Source organism: Emydura macquarii, unplaced genomic scaffold (genome assembly GCF_026122565.2).
Source record: "Emydura macquarii macquarii isolate MOO-44397 ecotype Brisbane River unplaced genomic scaffold, CSIRO-AGI_Emac_v2 contig_2473, whole genome shotgun sequence".
Taxonomy (NCBI): Eukaryota; Metazoa; Chordata; order Testudines; family Chelidae; genus Emydura; species Emydura macquarii.
In genome coordinates, this window is record NW_027132610.1 from 4,309,249 (window position 1) to 4,332,116 (window position 22,868).

At 38.7% G+C, this 22,868-nt stretch overlaps 1 protein-coding gene across 3 annotated transcripts in view; it reads right to left on the reverse strand.

The window, feature by feature from the left end:
* Positions 1-616: 616 nt before the first annotated feature.
* Positions 617-22,868, reverse strand: part of ZDHHC20 (zinc finger DHHC-type palmitoyltransferase 20) — a 65,876-nt gene continuing 43,624 nt past the window's right edge. Inside the window, exons 4-13 of one of the 3 annotated variants that reach the window (XM_067562863.1) lie at positions 22,285-22,405; positions 20,619-20,688; positions 19,433-19,465; positions 18,447-18,567; positions 8,817-8,949; positions 7,311-7,437; positions 6,056-6,145; positions 4,559-4,671; positions 3,537-3,614; positions 617-1,657 (exon numbers count right to left, since the gene is read on the reverse strand). In XM_067562863.1, coding sequence (XP_067418964.1) covers positions 3,577-3,614; positions 4,559-4,671; positions 6,056-6,145; positions 7,311-7,437; positions 8,817-8,949; positions 18,447-18,567; positions 19,433-19,465; positions 20,619-20,688; positions 22,285-22,405 — 846 coding nt within the window. In that variant the 3' untranslated portion in view covers positions 617-1,657; positions 3,537-3,576. Of the gene's footprint in view, positions 1,658-3,536; positions 3,615-4,176; positions 4,672-6,055; positions 6,146-7,310; positions 7,438-8,816; positions 8,950-18,446; positions 18,568-19,432; positions 19,466-20,618; positions 20,689-22,284; positions 22,406-22,868 lie in introns of those variants that run through there. The other 2 variants (XM_067562864.1, XM_067562862.1) reach the window with 2 other exon arrangements.

A 22,868-nucleotide genomic window follows, 5' to 3' on the forward strand; every position in this document is an offset into this window, starting at 1 on the left:
CTGTTTTAACTCCAGAGATGATTTAAGGTCCTTGTTAGTTTTGCCTCAACTTTAACCTTAATCTGTATTTTATGGAGACACTTAGTTTTGTAAGTAATCAGTCCAGGAGCAAAAACATATAGGCATGTTCCTTCAGCCTTAATGAACTGCTCTGCTGCCTCCAGGCCCAGTTTCAAGAGGACAGAATTGCACCTATTTAGGATCAGCAGATACCATATACTGGAATAAAGACACTGACAGGTAAGGGGCATTTTTCAAGTGTGTTGGGTGCAATATGTCAATATCACTGGAAAATAAATAGCATTAGTAGTCTTTTCTAAATAGGGAGTAAGAAATGTGGATTATGTTGTTTGCTGTGGGTCTTGAGTATTGAATGGACTATATTCCCTACATTGGAAACATAAACAGCTTGCCTTTCATGAACAAGGTAAAGAATTATGTAAAGTGCTCATTTCAGCTATTTTTCAGTCACTTCCACTTAAAATGGAAGTAAAAAATAACAGACTAAAGCATACAACAAACTTTCAATGCATTTCCCAAGTGCATGATCCAACATTTAAGTTTAATCACAGTCAGATACTTGAACTGTGTCTAAATGGTACTTTAGAACCAAAAATTAAAAAAAACAAACTTCTCTCTTTATTAAAAAGTTAAAACAAGTATAAAACAATGTTTATAAACCATCAAGTGTCCAATATTAAAAAGCAATAATCTCCAGTTCCATTTTCTAATACAGTACAAAACTTACAGTAAGATTTCTGCTGCCATTAGGACTTTGCTGCTCTGTTACTGCCTTGTACATACCATTCTGCACCTGTTAACAGAAAAGTGTACTAGTTTGTTAGCTCCTTTATGGATTGGTAATTTTTTGTATGTTGAAAGGCAATTGTTGGAAAGTAAAGTTGTTGTTCAGGTTAATATATCTAAATGAAAAATTCACTTTATAGAGTTACATTCCTGATATGATTAAATAAATCAAATTACGAGAGGGCCCAATCCTGAAGCAAACAAGTGAAACCTAAGTGAAAGGGCTTTATTTGCATGGCATTATGTTGCAACAAAACAGGGCTGAGGGCAGGAGCACTACAGAGCCAGGGTACTGGGGTAGTAATTGTGTGACCAGCTACCTCTGGGTACTAGGAAGAAGTGAGGATACATCATGCTGCTCTTCCCCACCTGATGTTTGGGCCACATGTAGCTACATTGTGGAGACTGACTGACTGACCGTGCTCCATGTTTGTGGGCAACACATCCACTTTTTTCCTTTCTTGGTCCCCTGGAGACCTGCTGTGGAAGTAACATCTGTAGTGCACAGGAATGTGGGATCTGCTTTCTTGGGGTCTTGGCAGATCTATCCTCCCACAGCAGCAATGCATAGTTTCCGCTCTGTTTGGGCCTTGCTCATCCACACAGGACACTTCAGGATTTGGCTCTTTTGTAGCAGTATATAAGTCAATGTTGCATAAATGCACATTAATAATCTTAAGGCATCTGTCTTACTTCCCTGCTCTGCAGCAGTGCTTACAAGCATCCATTGTACTGTACAAAAACAATTTCTCATAAATCTTCTTGAACATGTTCACACTGTTCCGTTTTACTGAGCAACTTCTTCCAAACAAAATTAAGTAATATTCAAGCACAAATATGTTGCAGAAACCTAATTAAAGGAAATAAGTTAATTAGCGGAAGTATAACATTAACTTTAATAAACATGTAGTTCAGTTTCTATTTCAAAATTATATCTACCTACCTTATATTAATTCTACAAATAAGATTTTAAAACATGTAATTTCAAGCTCTCTGCATATGGTAAAATCCTGATTCAGAAAAGTACTTAAACACGTATTTAAGTATGTATTCATCCCTATTCACGGCAACATTTAAGCACAAACTTACGTGCTGTCCTAAATAGCATTGCTTTCCTGAATCAGGCCTAAAGGAGTACTGTCTACTTATGCAGCTATACATCTATAGTATGTTGGGTCCATCTACAGTCCATCTTGACCCAAACCTGCAGACTTGAATATTTTACTTCAGGCATCATTTTTTCTTTTGTCATCATCTTTGCCAGTGTTCAACTGGATGAGTAGATTCTATCTTTGCTGCTAAGTCTTCATGCACTCTTACAAGGCTGAACTACGCTAACAAGAGTTTACATTAAGCAGTTCTGAATGATTGAATTACAGACTATCACCAACTGAAAGACTTTAAGAGGAACATTTACCTTTTAACATTGACTTTAGGCTCATGTTAAATACTAAGACTTTAATTTGAGGATTGTTAGATGGTTTTGTTAAAATGAGGCAACTAAATGCAATGATTTAATGTCGTATTCTCTTCGTACAACAATTGGCCAGCTCCCTGCAAGGGACCTTGGTCTCTCTATTTCTCCTGCATGGTGACAGTGTCTGGCAACCAGGGAAGCACAGTGTGGATGCCAGGATGCTAATAGATGGTCCCTTTAAATTCTCTTTAACAACATAAAATGGTTCCTCGTAACTAATACAAATATAACAGTTTTGCATCTGTATACAATCTGTTGCTCTTACAAATACTTCCTCATTGCATTTTCCTTACAGAATTTCACCAGCTTTTTGTTAGTCAATATTACAGTCTAAATTAGTCATGGTAAATGTACCCAGGAAATAGTAAGTTTTCATGTGTGTAGCAGCACACCTCTTATTTCCCAAAATATCAAATAAGAAAAGTATATGCAGAAACCCTTTCATATATAGAAAAATAATGTTACTGTCAATTTGAAGTGTGACTAAGCAGAGACATTTGTTCTGGGTACAGACTACTACTCACTGAAGCAGCATTTACCTTACTATCTCACACCCACCACTTTTCTTACTTCATAAGCAAGAGCAAGACAAATCAATATATTGTTTAGGAAAAGTTGCTCCAGAACATGAAGAAAGCGTTTAGCCTGGAATTGCCTCCGCAGCGAGTTCCTTCCAGTGGTGGGTAAGGTTGGAATTATTTGGCTTGCTCGCAGACCAAACTGTGGGGAAGGGCTGACTGAGTCTTCTCACCCCACAAATCCACTGCTACAGGTCTGTTCCTTCTATCCACTTCTCCAGGTTCTTCCCCCTCCACCAACAGCTGTTATGGCTCTGTCCCAGGAACCTCATGCTCATCTCTATAAATGGGACTGCAGTTCGTTTATCCACGGCGTCCTTACCCTTAAATCCACTCTTGCTTAACCAGGGAAGGCTGAACTGAGTTACTATCAAACCCTAATTTCTTCTGAAGCAAATTAACCAGAGGATGGTACTATTAAGGGGCAAGGTTCTCTGCTAGTGCCTGTTTAATCAGAGAGAGGAAGAGACCAGTCATCCCCCATATTACTCTGAAGACAGAATGCTATGTAGAGCTACACCTCAAGCATTGCCGATGCACCGAAGAGTGAACTTTTTATTAAGAAACTTTGAGAAGGTCTCTGAATTCACAGACTGGATATTTTATGGCCTCAGACAGCCAGAAGTAATGTATTTGCTGTTTCTGTGTAAAATGATCAATTATACTGATTTTACCTTTTTCTCATTGAGATAGTTGGTCATTAACAGACTGAGATCAGCTTTCCAGTGAAACTATAACATGCTTTTTTGCACCTAAAAAAGTGAGAGGATCACAATATAAAGTATGTGTTGCACAAGAGAACAGTGATAATGGTGTCCCTGGCTTTAAACCACAAACAAAGTTTATGGTGCTGTATATATTTTTGTCTCTCACCAACAAAAGTTAGTTGCTCCAGTAAAAGATATAACCTCATCCACCTTCTCTCTCTATTTTATAGAAATAATTTTTTCTCTCCCTTTAAACCAAAGCACAAACCCATCCTAAACTAAAACATCCACAGCAAGAGACTAGAAAGTTGGACCTCTTCAATTACCTTAGCAAATTAGTTTGTTTTGGATTAGATTATGAGTAAGGATAAATTTGGTCATGGAAGTCATGGATTCCCTGACTTTTCGGGACCTCTGTGACTTCTGGGGCAGGGTTGAAGCTGCTGTCAGCCCTGGGCCCCCCACCACTGAACAGCTTATCAGCCAGCCCACCCCTGGCCCCCGCTACCGAACAGGTAATTGGCTGGTCTTCTCCCCACCAAACAGCTGATTGGCTGCCCCCCACCCCCACACCCTGCTGAACAGCTGATTGGCTGCCTGCCCCACCACCAAATAGCTGTTCCCTCGGCCAGCCCTCTGGAGCAGCAGGGCTAGAGCAGCTGCAAGCCCCCGCAGCTCTGTTTTCCCTCGGCCCCCAAGGCATTTTTTGCAACAGTCAGGGACAGGTTGTGGCTTCCGTGAATTTTTGTTTTTTGCCCATGACCTGTCTTTGACGTTTACTAAAAATACCTATGACAGAATCTTAACCTTAATTATGAGATACAAGTTAGCCTCATTCCAGATATAAAATATTGATTTGATTCCATTTGACAATTTTCTACCCCTTATCAATATTTTTTTCTAAACTTTATAATTCAGCTATGTTTTCTTAAGGGATTTTTAAAGCATCATACCAACTGAGATGTGACCTTCTACATTATAAATTCTACCTGATTTAACATTGTCTTCTGAGCCAGCTTCCACCCACTGACTTTCATTGTCCAACAGCCGATTTTGTGACTCACTAAGTGGCCTGGCAGGAAAGGGCTGACTGGCTCCAGAGCTGAAAACAGGGTACACAGAAGTATTGTCCACAGCAAAATTTTGTAATAAGTGTACAAGTCCTAAGTTATTTCAAAATTTAATAAAATTCACTTAAAAGTAAAACAAAAACACCAAACAGCCCAGGCAATATAACTACAATTTAAATATATTTTTGTATGTTTGAAACCCAATTAATGTATAGACTTGCTTCAATAAAAATAGCACCTGTCTGGACTCTAGAGTGGTGGAAGCCATTTGCTATTCTCATGGGGAAAATGCAAAATTGTCCACTAAGGAACGCCTTGTCCAGAACTGCATGCTGCACTCGTCTTGTGACATAGTTGCCATATAAATTACGAAAACAACAAACAGCACTTGCTGAAAAAGAAAAAGCAGCATATAACAATGGCACAAATTAATGTTAGTGGGGCGCCATTCAGCCCGAACCTAAGGCAATAGGCAACTGCATTATTTGTGCCATGATCCTGCTCTCTTGTTTAAGATTAAGCAAGCTCCATAGATTAGTTATGTTACATAAAAAGTATCTAATTTATTTTACAAGAGTTGCCTTTTCTCCAAAGCCCATCTACACTAGAAAACAGAACTGTTGCCAACAATCATTTTAAGCCATGGGTCCCCCTTAAGTGCTAGTGTAGACTGGACAATACCACTTCAGAAAAACTTAGTTCCATGTATAGGTGCAAATCTTCAACAAGTCTGAATCCAGCTTTCCGAAGATATACTGAAGACTATTTTGTCCTCTCTAAACTAGCACACTTTTCAATATCAGCAAACTACTGAAAATCGTTGCAAGCAACAGTTCAATTTCCTCAAATAGGCAGGGCTGAAGTGTCCCCTTGTTTATGCATTTATGGAAGAAAGTGAAATGGTAAAAACACACCAGTGTCATTTGTTACTTTATACATGTCTATCTCTTTCTTATCCTTTTCTAAAATTATATTATTTTAGTCTTTTCAAATCCCTTCTCATAGGCATTCAAATTATATTACTTGCTAATCTTTGTAACTTTTCTATTATGTTCTTCTTGAGAGGTAACCAAATCTGAAAGTGTTCAAGGTGAAGATGTATCATCAGTCTATCCATTTATATTTTTTGTATTAGACTCTATCCCCTTAATACTGTAAATAACTTATTCCTTGCTTTTTCTTTTTTTAATCACTGCTTTGCACTGAGGAAACATCTGTATTGTGTTGTCCACTATGATTTCTCAAGCTACCCCATCCACCTATGAAGGATTACAAACTAATTCAGGACCTAGCAGCGGATGCAACTAGTTTAAAGTGGCCTTTCAAACTTGCATTTAGTTTATTTGCCAGATGAAAGATGAAATGAGAGAGAAATAAAAGCAAAGGAATACAAAATAAACAGCGGAAACAAAATACCTTTTGGCAGGTTCATTTTGGCTTGAAACGGTAAGTTGCTCTGGATCCATAATCACCAGCCGAGTTGGAAAATTACACCCATCACCCAAGCTACATGATGAAGGAAACATCAAGTAAATCAATATTAGAGATTTATTAAAATGAGCCAGGTAAATTCAGTTGAATAGGAACTCACATGGAAGTGAAAAGTCACAGGTCAGAACTAGTTAGTGTAAATGCCATGCTGCACGCCCAACCCCAGCGAAATCAGGAACACAGGTTTCTTGCATGCCAATGCAAAGCTCTAGCGCTAAGCTATGTGGCCAGGTCATTTAATACTAGAGCCAGTTTCTGTGTTTTGGGGACAGGCCTATGAAATAATTTTTGCCCTCCTCTGCCCAAAGAGACGACTGTCCGTCATGGCTGAGTTGTAGTACCAGCCTACATATTTTAGGAAAAATAAGTGAGATGATTCTTTGGGACATGACCTAAATGGAACCGATTCCTTTTGTATAAAATTATGTGTGAGAGCATGTGAGTTACAAAGATTCACACAACGCTTAGTACACATGCGGGTGATCCGGAATTTAAACTGGTGAGAGCTGTAGTGTAGACAAGGCTCCATGGCCAGACCTGTTTTTACTACAGCTTTGATAAACCTGCTTATGAAGCAAGTCTAAATTAAAATGATAGAAAAAAAAACTTGTCCGGCTGCCAGAGCCTCCTTTATGCTATATCTCCCAGTGGTTTTAAACACCTGTTCTAACATAGGTTCAGCTGAAACAGTATTAAAATTGGTGGGAAATGGTCAATTTCTTTACATAGACAGAGCCTTGTATTGAATAGTCTCAGGACATTTTCTCATAACACATTTAATCTAATTATGTGCTGTCCACATTGAAGGCAAAATTGTGCCAGATGTAGCTCTTTTTTAAATTATTTCTAAAAAATGTCATCTTACATCAGTGTTCTTGTAGCATAAATGAAGCCTGAGAGTTCACTGGTCTGGTCCTGTGTGTTGCTGGGTTCTTGCTCTATATAAGGCACCAGTTATGCTGTCATTTGAAACTGCTAGCATCTTTCTAAACATCATCCTCCAGAAATGTTTTCATAATCTCAGATTGACAAGGAAATTTCAGTGAAATTTGTTCAGCTGTTTACTACTGTATACACTTCTCCTTACCAACCCCTAAATTCCAGAAGTTATGCATAGTTTGTTTTTTGAAGTAAAGTAGTGGAATCCATGATTCCTATAAGAGATATCAAGTTTTAATACCTTGTAAAAACAGGCAGCAACCAATACTTCTTTTCATCTCCAAAAACCTCTCTCAGATTTTTGCTGCATCCGAGAGAGAAGCCATTTTTGTCTGGGCCATTTCGAAATGTGGGTGCCCGGAATGCTTCTGTTTAAAACAGGAAATTAACAATTAAACTAAGCAATATACTTAGCAAGCATGGAAGTGAACAAACAGTTTCTCTTCATTACTATGATTACTGTAGGCAACAGAAAGATACATGGCATTCAGACAGTGAGTTTAATAAAACGAATATCAGCAATGCTGTTAAATGCATTACAGGAAAACACTGATGTCAAGCTTTAGCAATAAGACAAATATCTAACAAGGTAAGTGACAACAGTAATGAAGGGTAAAATTTTAAACTTGATATGGGATATGCATTCATAACATGTCTATGTATTTTATTTACATTTGACAGTAAAAAGAATACTCATACAAAATCTGAGGCCCTGACTATAACTAGGGTTATAACAATTATCCTGCAGCAGTAATACTAATCTACAAATAAATTAACCACTAGGCAGTCAGTGCAGATCTTGGAGCACCAGTGTCACATACTTCCAGTGAGATGCATTTTGATAAGGGAGTTGCTTTATTCTGCACCCGCTTCAGTCTCCAAACAGTTTTGAAGTGTAGCCCCATGTACAGCACATTGCAAGAGTCTAATCTTGATGTGATAAGGCCTGTATAACAGAAGCAAAGCCCACATCTAGAAGGAAAGGCTGCATCTAAAGCTGAGTGATGAAAAATCCCCAAAAAATCACAGCAACTCAACAGGACTTGGGATCCTAAGTCACGTAAACACTTTTGAAAATGTTATCCAAGTTCTTTAACTTGAACACATGTTAAAAAAATACCCTTCATGCTGACCAGCAAGACTCAATTTACAGCAGGCCAGGGAAGCCCCATTATGTTAATTAGGAAATATTTGTCAGTGTTTCCATTTTTTCCCTATTATTTTTAGTGCTTTACAAAACACTTTCTAGTACCAAAGTCCCCTCTTTTATTCCCTATCTACCTCATAAGATTTTGGGTATATGAATCGTGTCTTACTACTATGTACAGCACCTAGCACAATGGGACCCTGATCTCGGTTGGAGCTTTGGGGTACTACTGTAATACAAATAATTTGTACTGTGGTGCCGCATATGAGTTCCAACCAGTGACTAGGGCCCTATTATGCCAGGCACCATACAAAAATACAACAAAAAGATGGGCCTCATCCCAAAGATTTAAAAATAAATAACTGACATCCATTATGCACCCATACCTTTGGCTCTAGACAGATAACTTATTGCAGTCAATTATCTCACACCAGAACCTGCAATAAAATCTCTCTGTTAAATTACTTCCACTGACAATGTTCCAATCTCTACAGGATTTTAGAATTTTCCTTAAACGTTAAGCCACTTCCTGCAGAACTAATACTCACATCAGTATCAGTTTTCTGGTCAAATGGCAACTACATATTCCAATTAACTGACCTATTGTTGATCTGTTTTTGCTGACTAGCCAGCAGTGGTAGCTGAAAAGTGACAGTATGCTGATGAAGAACATGGCAGCCACAAAGAAAAGGAAAAGTACATGGAATTTTGCATGAGAGTCTGGCAGATCATTCTGGGGGAGGAAAAAAATGAAAATTAATATTAACCCTTTTTAGGAAATATTCCAACATCACAGAATCATAGAAGATTAGGGTTGGAAGGGACCTCAGGAGGTCATCTAGTCCAACCCCAGCTAAATCATCCCAGCCAGAGAACTTTGTCAAGCCGGGCCTTAAAAACCTCTAAGGATTCCACCACCTCCGTAGGTTACCCATTCCAGTGCTTCACCACCCTCCTAGTAAAAAACCCTCATAGAATGTTTAGCATCCTCACTAAACATTCTACTCTACACCTATTCCCCTATGAAGCTTTTTTCCCTTCATTTTGCATAATTTGGAGCATCACTAATAAGCCTCTCTTCCATATTATCTGAAGCTGGTTCACACCAGTGGGTCACAGTGACTAGGTTGATGATAACCCTGTTCTGTCTGAATTTACCTACTGTTCCTTGTAAACACCAACATAACTGGAAACGAACAGTGTTTGCTTTGTACATTTGATAGCACTTTTGATATCATCTGTTTCATGTTTGCGTGGCTCTTCCACACAGCAACAGGGAAGAGAAAATTGTTTTAGGAACTTGAAAATTTGGACTGTGAAATCACAAGAATCAACAGAGGGAAGGTGCTGAAACTACTTTTAATTTAAAAACTGACTAAATTTTAAGTCAACTGTGTCCCTGTTGACATGCCCCAAAACTGGCAGTGAAAGTAGAAAGGAACTGGCCTAGTTACACAATGTCTTGTCTAAAATATTTTGAAATCTTGGAAACACTAGGACTACATCCACAAAGGGATTTAGGTGCCTATGTCCAAAGTTTAGATCCTCAAACCCTCTGCTCAGCTGCTGCCTAACCCTGAAAGTACTTAAATTCCCTAGGTGCCTAAATTTCTGCCAGTGGGCATGTGTCAAGTTGTGTAAGTCTTGATGCCACTGAGTTGCTCAACATCTAAGCCTCAGTGGGATCTTGAAACTGAGAATTCCAACATCTAGGTTGCCTACAGCGCCCAGATCCTAGGTGTTCTCAAAGATCACCTAAGAGCACATTTACTGGATCGGGCTCTGCACAAAACAGAGGAGAAGGACTTGATAGTGCCTGTGGTTCCCCCCAGTAGGCAAGTGATCAAGGCATTCACTTGGGAGGTGGGAGACTTGGGTTCTAGTTCAAAAGGAATGATTTGGGGGAAGTTCTATGGCCTGTGTTATACAGGTGGTCAGACTAGATGATCAAAATGGTCCTTTCTGATCTTGGAATCTATGTATCTACGAGAAGGTTCACAGTCAAGAATGCCAAAAGCCCTCTCCTCAGCATTTCCTGCTGGCTAGCTTAGATGGCAGGGCTAAGTCCCCTTTGTGGATCTAGCCCTATTGCTTGAGTTAGACCAGCTTAAAACACAGCCAGTACTTACATAGCAAACACTATTATAGGCATGTGCTCACGGCAAAATTACAGCAATTTCATTTTTATATAGATCAACTCTTCTTGAACAACAATTTCAGTATATCGGGCACAAAACATGATTTTAAAAACAAACACAAATATTAGGCATTCATATTCTTCCCTATCTACTTTTAGGCTTTGCTGTATGCTTTTTCAACAGGCCAATGGGTTTTTAAAACAATTAATGGTTTAATTACATAAACTCAAAAACTCAATACTTAAGAAGTTGACCTTTAACAGCATTCGGAAATTAGAGTGTCTATTTTTATTAAGAGGTGTAGTTGGCATTATTTCCATTAGTCCATCCAACACAGACTTATCAAATGTTGATTTCTTTTCTAGGTTATCTGCCATCCATTTCAATTAAACCAAACACACAAACACTCTTTACCACCTGGCCTATATAGAGAAAGGATTACAGGTTTCTTTCCATTAGGTAACAGTGTAAACAGTTATCACAAATGAATGGACTTGAAAAAGCACAGTAGGGACAATGTCTATATTAAGCACATCAACACTGAATTTTACCTTTGGACAATTCTCTGCAGATTTCCTGCGGCAAAGCTTTGCGCAAACAAAGACAATTTATTATATACCAATATTACTTCAAGACAAGTGTTTGAAATTGCACACTCTTTGTTCGGAAAGCAATGGTTAGTGTGCACATGTGCTCTAAAACATGCAGAGTTCCAATGCCCATCAGAAGTCTTATCTTTCATTCACAAAGAAATGGGAGTAAACTGCATAGGAGCAGATTGCCAACTCTTTTCTGAAAGCCTAAAGTGCTCTACTGGGGTATGTAACTGGCAGCATTTATACCAAGTACAGGGAGCTTCCAACATGTTTTCTCAGCTTTCCCAATACACTTGCATCAGGCGCTTTCTCCATTAGCAGTTTTCATCCAGCTGTCTTTTAATTTTGTAATTAAAGCTTAATAAAACATTGAATGTGAACAGAATATTCAGAGGTCAGGAAAATAACCCAAGCTCAGCATAACTCAGAAGCCCAAACCAAGTGCTGTACTGTATAGTGCAGTGGTCCCCAAACTGTTGGGTAAGCCCCCCTGGGGAAGGAGTGGAGGAATGTTTGAGAGGGTGTGCAGTGAGACCCAGGCTGGCCCCCATGGTGGGCAGGGAGGGAGCACCACACTTCCAACCTAGCTCCGCTTCCAGACTAGCTCCACCCCAGCCTCGCTCCTCCACTTACCCTGTTCAGACCCCAGTCCCGATCTGCCTCCAGGCCTGGACCAGTCCCTATAGGGGGCGAGGTGGGAACACCATGCTTCCCACCTCCAGACCAGCTCCGCCCCCAATCCCATTCAGCTCCCAGTCCTGCTCTGCCTCCATTTTGTAGTTGTGCATTCCATTTTCTTCTTAAGTGTAGTATTTTGCACTTGTCTTTACTGACTTTCACCTTATGTTTTCAGACTAAATCTCCAATTGGTTAAGATCATTTTGAATTCTAATCCTGTCTTCCAAAGTGTTAGTAACTCCTCCCAGCTTCGAGTCCTCTGCAAATTTTATGAGCATACTCTCCTTTCCATTATCCAATTCATTACTGAAAATATTGAATAATATCAGACCCAGGACAGACCCCTGGAGAACCTAACTAGATACATCATCCCACTTTGATAGTAAAACATTGATAACTACTAATCTTTGAGTATGGTCTTTCAACAAGTTTTATCCATTGTATAGTAATTTAATCTAGACCACATTTCCCTAGTTGGCTTACAATAATGTCATGTGGGACTGTGTTAAAAGCCTTACTAAAAATCAAGATATCGCATCTACAACTTTCCCCCATCCACTAGGCCAGCAACTTTGCCAACAAAGTAAATGAGGTTGGTCTGGTTTGGCATGATATATTTTTGACAAATCCATGTTGGCCATCACTTACTACCCTGTTATACTCTGGGTACTTTCAAATTGATTGTCTAATAGTTTGTTCCAGTATCTTTCCAGGTATCGAAGGTAGGCTGACTGGCCCAGTATTCCCAATCCTCCATGAGTTTTCAAAGACAATTACTAATGGTTCTGAGATTGCTTCAGCTAGTTCCTTAAATATCCTGGGTTGAATTTCATCAGGCCCTGCCAACTTGAATATGTCTAACTTATCTACATATTCTTTAACCTGTTCTTTCCCTATTCTGGCTTATGTTCTTTTCCCCTTGAAGTTAATATTAATATTAGGTATCTGGTCACAATTTACCTTTTTAATGAACACTGAAGCAAAAGAGGCATTAACTACCTCAAGCCTTCTTGATGTCATCTGTTATTTGCTTTCCTTCCCTGTTAGAGTAGGAAAGAACCTACACCTCCCTTTGTCTCTCTCTTGCTCCTAATGTATTTATAGAGCCTCCTCTTTTATGTCCCTTTGGTCAGCATAACTAATTTTGTGCCTTATCCTTTCTGATCCTTTCCCTACATGCGTGTACTATTCTTTTGTACTTACCCTTAGCATTTTGTCCATGTTTCAACTTTTTTTAAACTGTCAGGTCATTAAAGAGCTCCTGATGGAGTCATATTGGCCTCTTACTATTCTTCCTGTCTTTTCTTTGCATCAGGTAGTTGGCTGCTGCACCTTTAATATTGTCTCTTTAGAAACTGCCAGCTCTCCTGATGTCCTTTTTCCCTTAGATTTCCTTCACAAGGGAATTTCTCTACTACTTCTGAAGTCTGTTGTCCTTATTCTGCTGCTCTCACACCTGCCTTTCCTTAGAATCATGAAATCTACCATTTCATGATCACTTTCACCCAAATCAGCACACAATGTAATTGTGTTCTAGTAGTACCTTTATGTATATACATTAAGTGATATTATAACCAAGTATTGAGCCAATCAGACAATTTTAATTTATCTCAAATGAGTCTTCATATAACAAAGAAATCATCTAAATCTGGAGGCTTATTTATGAGTTAACTATATCCACAAAGCCTCTCTGCAGGAACCTGACTGGTCATTTGCCCTGGCTGATGACCCAACCTCAGCCCTAGATTATAAACTCATGAAAACAGATCTTTGGAACTCAGAACTCCTGAGGGATCCCTTTCCCTTGGTCAGAAGTACCTCTAACGGAGAGAAGGTGCCATTTTTGGGTAGTCTACCATGCCTGCACTTACAGCACAGTTTTCTGGCTGCACCAATGTGGATGATCAGTGGGGAAGGTAAAACAGAAGGAGCAGGACAGCCAAAAAACTCAAGGATCAGCAGCCTAAATCCTCAAGCTCAGAGCAGAGTTGCTGTGGCACAGAAGAAGAGAAAGGTGGATGTGATGCAATTCCAGGTGAAGCAGTTTGGGCACCAACATTTTGAGTTTCAGCTGCTTTGTGGGCATAATTATCCCAGTCAGTGACTTCTGGGAGATTGCTTCTGTGTATGAAAAGGTTTATAAAGATAGAAGACTCACTTCACAAAATGTGCTAAAGCCAAGATTTTAATAAGTGGGTGCCTAAAGGTTAGGCTCCTAATTACCAAGTGCTCAGCATTTCTGAAAATCAGGCCCATTTAAGATGGATGCCCAAAAAAATCATTGGTCACTTTTGAAAACCTTGGTTGTAGGCGTCCAACTGTTGGTATACATACTTTAAAATCTTGCCTACATGTCTGGCTTAATTCTAGAAAAGTCACAGCTCTCATAGCATACACCCTCATGTGTAAGTACTGGTGGACTGAGTCTTCATTATGAAGTTCCTTGTTGATTTACTAGAATCATTCATATGTTTTTACAAATACAACCTGGATTTTCAGAAGTCTTAGCATCCCAACCACAAATAAGATTTATTTAACCTCTGCTCAGGTTTTCTAAATAATTTTTGTGTAGGGATGCATATATGACAGACTGAAGGTACTGAGAACAGCTGAAAACATACACAATGATGAGGAGGGCAAAGCATGCAATGAGAATGGATACAGCTATGAACAAACAAATGACAGTATGAGCAGAGTGTAAACAAGTGAGGGTATTCAAGTTTATAAATAATGACTGGACTCTAGCCAATGCTATGAGTGTCAGATGAGTTTTATTAAACTGAGGTCATATCTGCTCATCTCTGGTGGCTTCCTAGATAGAAATGAAAGTTCTTAAGGAAACAGAAAAAGAACAGGAGATTACCCTAGTGTCATCAAGATTCCTCTGAGCTATAAAAGGGATTCTAGCATCCATATCAATGTATAAGCATGTAATAACTGCTACATCTGCCCTGCCATTGCATTAGCAATATCTAAAAATGTTTTATCCATCACGTTGCTACAGTTACAGCATAGATGCTGTATAAAAACCCTATCCTTCACGTACAAGTGAGGGCATATATACATTCTTTCAACAAAGGAGAAAACTGGAACTTACACTATCTTCTGCCCTCCCCAAAGAGCAATGCCTCAATAAGGTTTGTTTTCCAGCCGCACTCAACCCCTTAGCTAAGTAAGGCAATTCAGGCCCAATGATTGGTATATGCCTTCCTCTGAAAGCTTCACAGAGCAGAAAAAGCAACACTACTGGCTGGCCACAGACTATAAGCTAGAAGGAACTAAACCTCACAAATAAGCAGGGCTTGAAAAAATTTACCTGACCCCCATTAGTTCAAGACTAAACTTCCTAGCCAGGGTGAAAAATACACGTGCCTCCATTTCCTTTGCAATGTGAAGGGGGGAAAGAGGGGGAAAACAGAAACAACCCTGCTGTCTGTATTGTATACTACTTTTAATGGCAATTTTGACAATCAGCTTTCTACTGAATAAAATTTAAAAATACAACTTATTGCTGTCTTACTTTTGGTATTTACTCTTTCCTTTTCCGATTCTCCCACCGCTCCCCATTCTCTTTCCACAATATCGTGTTGTTTTTAGTGTCAGTTTTCTCTCCTCCCCTCATTCTGTGCTCTACCTTCTACACACTGTAAGCTCTTCAGGCAAGAACTGTCTTTCTCTTGTGTTTGGAGAGTGCCCAGAACCATTAACCCCCAATCCTGAGATAAATATTTACTATTACTCCTCCTCTCCAGTTACTTCTATTCATCTTCCCCATGGAATATTTTCTTATCCCTTATTCATTTTTATCTCCTTACTCCCTTCATTCCACACAGTCATACACACTTATATATAGGGATTTTCTAAACATCTAATAGCCTCAGGACTCAACAAAAATGAAGGGCCCTATTGGCTAGTAGCAATACCCATGTGAGAACCTAAGCTTCTCCCACTATCCTATCCCTGCCTGCAGCTATTGCAAAAGGAGATTTGGGATTTCTACTAGGATGTTGTCCCTAGACATCGCTCAAAGGTTCATTAGCATAGCCTCCAGATAATGTATGTTTGGTAAGTTTGACGTTCTCACCCTCCCACTGGCTGCTGTAAGAAAGAAAAAGCTCTGTTCTCCAACTCCAGTCCCAGAGCCTACTGACTGTTGCAAAGGTGGTGCCGTCTAACCTATCCTATCTATGTACCTATATATGACCTCATAACTTTAAAATGCAAGAACCTCTGTACAGGCTTGGTTTCTGAATCATTCCTCCTGCCTTTGCTCAGAGATTTCCCAAGCTTCAGCAGAGTAAGTTGCATCTGGAACTTGTCCAAGTCAAGTCAGTGTTGTCTCAAAGGTCCCCAACAGCATCAGTGAAAACTAACAAGACTGATGACTCTTCACTTTGTTTTGTGGGAAAGATATGAGCAGCAGCAGAGACTGTCTTCATACAGTCAGTATTATACTTGGTTCATATCTGGAAGATTTTCTTTACAACTACTGAGACTAGAATATTTGAAAGAAAACAAATAGCAATCAAGGCTTAGATTCTGCAGAAGCTGATGGCATTCATCTAGAAAAGCTTCCTGCACACCACAGGAAATGAATTTTACAAGGCAAGCTGATAAAGGTGCCACCACCTCTCTACAGAAGTCTTATTAAAATGGTCTACTATTTTAGTCTCATAATTTATCTTAGGTATATAAAATGCAGGAGTGTTGTAAGAGGCTTGAATATAGGTATAAAGTATAGTTTTACTCTGAAAAGTGATTGTAAGAATGGCATTGTAAGAATTCAGGTTTTTGTCTCTCAACTTCCATAACTAGTGTGTTTATAATTAAAAGATTTACAATTTAAAGATGTTTTTTCTGCTGCAGGTCCAACAAACTCAATTTGAAATCTGGCAGTCAAGATGGGTTCTTCTTGCATATCATCAAAGTTCTGCATGCAAAATTAGGCCCAATCTCATAATCAAAACAGTTCTGTTCTTTATGCCCTGAATCCTGCTCAATCTTTCTAAGAATGTTTGCTCTGCAGTGCTACCAGACATAAGAAGCATCACATACCTCTTTTAAATAATTAAAGCAAGCACATATGATTGAATACACAAATAAAGCAGTACTGCTTAGTAAGAAAAGACCACTTTTTTTTTTTTTTGAACAATCAGAAGTGATGTACATTTGCAGGGAAGATTGAAGTCTAATGATTACATAAGAAAGTTCCCTCCCTCTCCATTCAAAGAAGTCCACTCCAGTATTGGGTCTGATGGGCTTTGGAAGAGATTTTCTATTAATGGGTGGTATTAAATGGTGCTCATTATGGCCCAATGTCCAAACACAGGACTTCCACTGTAATAAGACTTATGAATCAAGGTGACAAAGCAAATCCGTTCTTTCCTGCATGTCTGCTCCCCTACTGGTATACACTGAGCCACATTCAAACCAATTAAAGATTAAGTAGTTTATATTCAATAAGATTGAATGCCAGACATAGACCATTTAATTTTGAGAAATTTGCCAAGCCAATGTTTTAATGAGGAAATTAGTAACATGTCTGATTCAATACAAACTTAGGGCCTGATCCTGCAAGGCACTGACACTCAATTCCCAATGAGTTCTTTGGCTCTACACTGATGGATCACAGACAGATAGCACTTTGTAGAATTGGGTGTATAGGCCTGAATGACCACTATCACCATTTGTCTTTCTTAGAAGTCAAAAGAACAACTGTTTCAAGTGTAGCTACTCTGTACACATCATGTAGCCTCTCTTATACAACAAAGAGATCCTGAGATAGCTACATCTTTTAGCTCCAAAAACTGTCAACCTTACAGCTATGAGAACAGTTACTGTTTTGCACAGTAAAACAGATCTGTTTTTATACAGATGGCAACTTATGTCTACGAGGCAGACACAAGTCTTAAAAGTTATCAGTTTTAAAAAATGTGAAGAAGAGCCTTTCACTAATGACAATTCTTCCAATCAGTTATTTTTCTGTAGCATTAGCTGAATTCTGAAGGTAACTAAATATAGTCCTCTGTATTAGGAAGGACAGTAGGCACAATGCAAGGCTTTAATATTAGGAGAGGAAATGAAATGGAAAATACTCTATTGATTCTGGAATGTGCATTTCTCTCTTGAAGAGGACTGGTATAAAATATAATGTATAAGGATGCTTCCACTGATAAGGCTCTATTCAAATGGATTTATGTAATAGAATAAGTGCATATTGTCCATCTGAACACTGAAAACAGTTGCAGTTAAAGTAACAGTATTAATACTGCACATACTATGCATAACTTCTTATGATGGCCATGTCTGCTCAGTAAAAGCTACTAACCTCAAATTGAAATGTGTTGTTATAAGCATTCAGTATAACAGCAGAGCAAATCCACAATGAATAGGCAAATTTAGCTGCCTCTACTTCTAGCAGAATATCCACACGTAGATTTCTGTTTCCTTGAATATGTTATTCAAACCTGACAATATTCTCCATCATTTATTTTACTCCATGGTTTGATTATAAGCAGTTCTCTGTAAATATCCAACACATATATTTGAAAAACTGAGCTGTGCTGCTCAATTTTGGGCAGAGAAGTTGCACATTGTTTTTGAATTTCCACTCCCTCTGTTCACCTCCAGTATTATCCAGCTCTACTCAATGTAGAACTTAAATTAATTTATTTCTGAAGGTTCTCTTGCTTCAGTCACCTCAAGTGATGCTGTTGCTGATGGTACTGATCCATGAAACACACAAAAATGGATGACATGAAGCTCTGATACAGACTTCAATAATGCATGCAAATTTAACAAAACAAAACAAAACTTACTGTCCAAAACTTTATAAAGTACTGCAAGACCGTAGCAGCAACAAACAGACAGTACAATAAGGAGTACAATAAAAACAGGAGGAAGAATTTGTAGTTAGAAAATCCCACACAGTTATTCACCCTAGAAAAGAGATAGAGAGAGAGAGATCACTATGTTATAAAGATTAATCAAACTGTTTTTCTGGGGGCACCACTGAACGTGCATGGTTTCAGCAATCTGTCAATTGAGACAACATTCCATCAATGAAAAAGTTAGATTTAACATTTTACAATCCTCATTTTAAAGAATATTTCTTTCAGTCAGGTGATTTGGGCCACTCCCATCACTCCTGCCACTGAAACAATTTTGCTGAACAAAGAAGAGTTTGATGACCAGCACAATTTCTGGCAAGATTTCTTATATAAAAATATGAAGTCTTGCCAGATGTTAGGGGCCTGGTCCACTGGGAGTCTTTCCACTGACTTTAATGAGTGTCACATTAGGCACTAGAACATCTACTAATGTTTACCACAACTAGCAATATCTGTTGAGATGGCATGTCATGTGTAGGGGAATAAAAACTGCATGATATTCAATAGGTACTACATATTTAGGTTGCAATTCCACATACTGAAATGAATCCTGCATGGGAAAAAAAAAAAGCAATATCTGTTAGTGAGCCAATCAACTTGATATGTGAGTGAATTCATTTAGAAGTTGATTTTCACAATTTAGTAAAACTGATTCTTATCTCTTGATACACACAGTATTGAACTAAACACAATGAAGCAGCATCTCAGCATCTCTCATTTCTTTTAACCTAATCAGTTCTGATGTATATTTGCACATAAGTACATAATTAGGTTTCTTAGACATTAAAAAATCTGGAGAAATTCCACTAAACATCAATGGATTTAATACATATTTACTTTGGTGTAAGAGAGTGCAGAATCTGATCAATTTTTTCAATATTATTTATATTCATTTTTAAAAAAACCAAACATACCAAGGACAGTGATGGTCCATTTTTAGTACACATCTGAAAAAAAAATAAAAAATTAAAGTATAAAATCCATTTACTTTCTAATTCAAATATTTGGTCTCAAACTTTCTAAAGCTGTGAAACAACTTTTTAATTCCCATTACTTCAGCTTTTCAACTCTGCCCCTCCAGGTAGAGGCCTCATATTACAGCTGTCAGACCTCCTGTCTAGGAGAAGTGAATATCCCATTAAATCCCAAAATCCCATTAATCAGAAAAAGGGAATATTATTGAGCTGCACAAGGCACTCTCTGTCTCCATGGACCATTATATGCTGTTTTCACAGTACATCAACTTACTTCAGCATTCGCATTTGGGGGGGGATTTCAACATTCAGAATTGCTTTAATACCCAGCATGCCTTACACCTGGTGTGAATAGTATGGGAAGTATGGTAACCTGGCATTCAACTTAATCAAGCCGATCAAAATGCTGGACAGAAAAAATAACTTTGGGGTGGCGTGGAAGAAGATGGAAAAATATATGTGGATCGTTCCAATGGTCTATATTCCATTTTCTCCCAACTTTAGTATAGCATAGCCAGAGCATAGTTATTCCAGACAGACACAAGCATTCATCAGATTTCTTAATTAAATAGATCCACCCAAGCTCTGAAGTCTAATTTCCAATTTATTTCCCAGTCTTAAGTGGCCTGTAAGAATAGATTTTGTGGGTGGGGCAGAATGTATCTGGAGGATAACAATAGTACTTCTGAAGCTATGAAGACCTGAAATGCTACTGTAACTCTCCTGAAACAAAACTGTTAGTACCACAGGATGCTTGTGCCTGAGAGCTAGGGAAGCAAGCTAGCTTCCATGCATAGAAGTTTCTGATGGCATGTGTATCACAGCCCAGACCCACTTCATTATCCAGTTCTGATCCATCAGAATGAACACATTTCACAATGCTAGAGTCACATTTAGGACAAATCCTGCCCCATTCTCCATAGTGCACAGGGCCCCATCTGCAGTAGAACTGTTGGAGTTACAGCAGAGGGAAAGGCAGAGATTTGCACATCTTACATGAAACCCAGGCTTTGTGGACTGGGAGAGGGACAGAGATAGTAGATCCACCATAATGCAGTTCCACTGGCAAGCAGTAAAATAAATATTCAAGATGAGATTTTAAACAGAGATCATCATAGCTACTTACAGGTCACAGGCAGAACAGTGGTGACAGCGGTCAGGCTTGATTAGTTGGCATCTATCACAATATCTGATTGCTATTTCAAATTTTAAAAGTCAATCTGTTAAACAGGTCTTTGTAAAATTATATTACATACACAGAGACTCCCTAATGTTCAAGAGACTGTCTCAAGGACATCTCCCCTCCCACTTCCATTCTGAATCACATAAGATTCCTGTGGCAACTACAACAATAGCTTACAGAAAAATGTAATAACTTGAAAGTATTTAGTGTAGCTGTATCTGTTTCTATTGTAATAAATACTTTTTGAACTTTTCTTCATTTAATCTGTTCTGTTCCTCAGTCTCCTCTCCCCTGATCCTCCAGCACATGCTTCCCTGCCACTTGGTTTCCTTCTCTTCTGAACATGCTACCCAGACACCTGGTCCTCTTCTCCCCATGTGCCTCTTGACATACTGCCCAATAGCCTTCGTCCTCTTTTCCTGGGAACATTCCTCTCCCACCAGTGACTCTAGTCCTTGAGGGTGCCTTTTCTGCTGAAGTGGCATCTAGTAGATGCAGTTAGGCTTGCTCCACCTCCTTCTCTGCAGTTGCTTTTAACAGGCCTCCAGGCTCTTCTTGATAAAAAGATGGCACACCTGTAAAAGCAGCTACAAAGAAGGAGGAAAGCCACCACCATGAGACCAGGCAGCTCTGTGCTGACAACCTGCAAGTGCTCCACAGACCACCAATGGCCCAGGAACTATAGTTTGGGATAACTTAAATACAAAATGAATATATTCAAGATAACCATTAACAAATCTCATGACTTACTGTTAAGTGGTAAGAGAGACATGGTGGGTGAGGTAATATCTTTTATTGGACCAACTTCTGTTGGTGAGAGAGACAACAGACGTTGTTCCAATAAAAGAAATTACCTGACCCACCTGGTCTCTCTAATATCCTGGGACCATCATGGCTACAACAATACTGCATATTTAAGTGGTATGACATTTGTAACTTCTACCACAGGTCTTGGGAGTAGCCTACAATACCACTAATTTTAGAGTAGTAACTTGGTTATAGAAATCTAGCTATATTGTATTTAGGCATCAGAGTAAGTCATTTAACAGTCCCGTGATATTTTCAGAGAAATTGCAATAGTGTTGCTTAAAAATACTGAAGGTAAAAGACAGAAATAGCTGAAGGATCATAAACATAATGATTAAATAGGTCTTCCTGAGAGCTATAGCTGATATTGGAAGAAGAATTTACTGGCATTTTAGCTTTCATAGTCTCAATTCTGAGGCTGCAGTGGAAGTAAATTCAAACTTTAAATGTGTATATTTAGGGGTTTGAGGCAATAATTGGGATTAAATAGAAATGAAGATTAAAAATTAATCTTTCCAGATCTGTTCCTTTTATCTATTTACGATTATTACAAGAAGAGTGCAAGATCAATATTTTCATCCTAAATTTATTTTGCAAAGAGGATTTTTTGAGGAAACTGTTCTATTTATTGGCTCTCTGTAGAGATCCACAGAAAAAAAGAGGTCTGGCATCTCATGGGGAAATAGGAAGTCATGGCCTTTTGCAGTATTTGTTTAGCAGATGGTTCACAAAGCAACATCAAATAAATCTCATGAATTAGGCTATCAGTTTTTGGACTACTGGATTTGTCTGCATGCCTCACCCCTTGATGCAGTTGTGGTATAGATAGGCAAGTCTTTAGCAGCTCTTCTCAAAAGGTCCTGCTGGGATTCTGGTCTCTCTTCTCTTTCATATTGTTCTTTATCAGATTTTGATAAGCAGAACTGCAAGAGGAAGACAGAATAGTTTTTAACCACATGGCCCAATCAAGGTTTAGGTTGAGAGAACTGTTTGAATGCTTTACCTCTAAAGAAGCAGCAATATCTGCATATCATCTTACCAAACACAGGAGAAAAAGTAGTAAATTATAGGATGTACAGCAAAAATTGTCCCCCACACATTCTGAAATTACATGATTGATCCTTTGTAACTAATCTTTGACATGTTAAATTTAAAGGAAATGTCTTTGTCCCAGTTCCAGCCACTCGATTTTCCTTTGCTATACAAGATTATAAGATATAGGCGTAGGCTTGTACTCAGTGGAGTTTTATGAAGATGTAAACTTCCCTTGAAATCATGGGTGTAAAACCCTGTCCCAGTGGTGCTTGGGGATCCATGAGTTCAGAGGGCTCTCCAATAACCAATGTTGCTACATGGAGTAGAGTCAGGCTCTAGTGCTGCCACTCT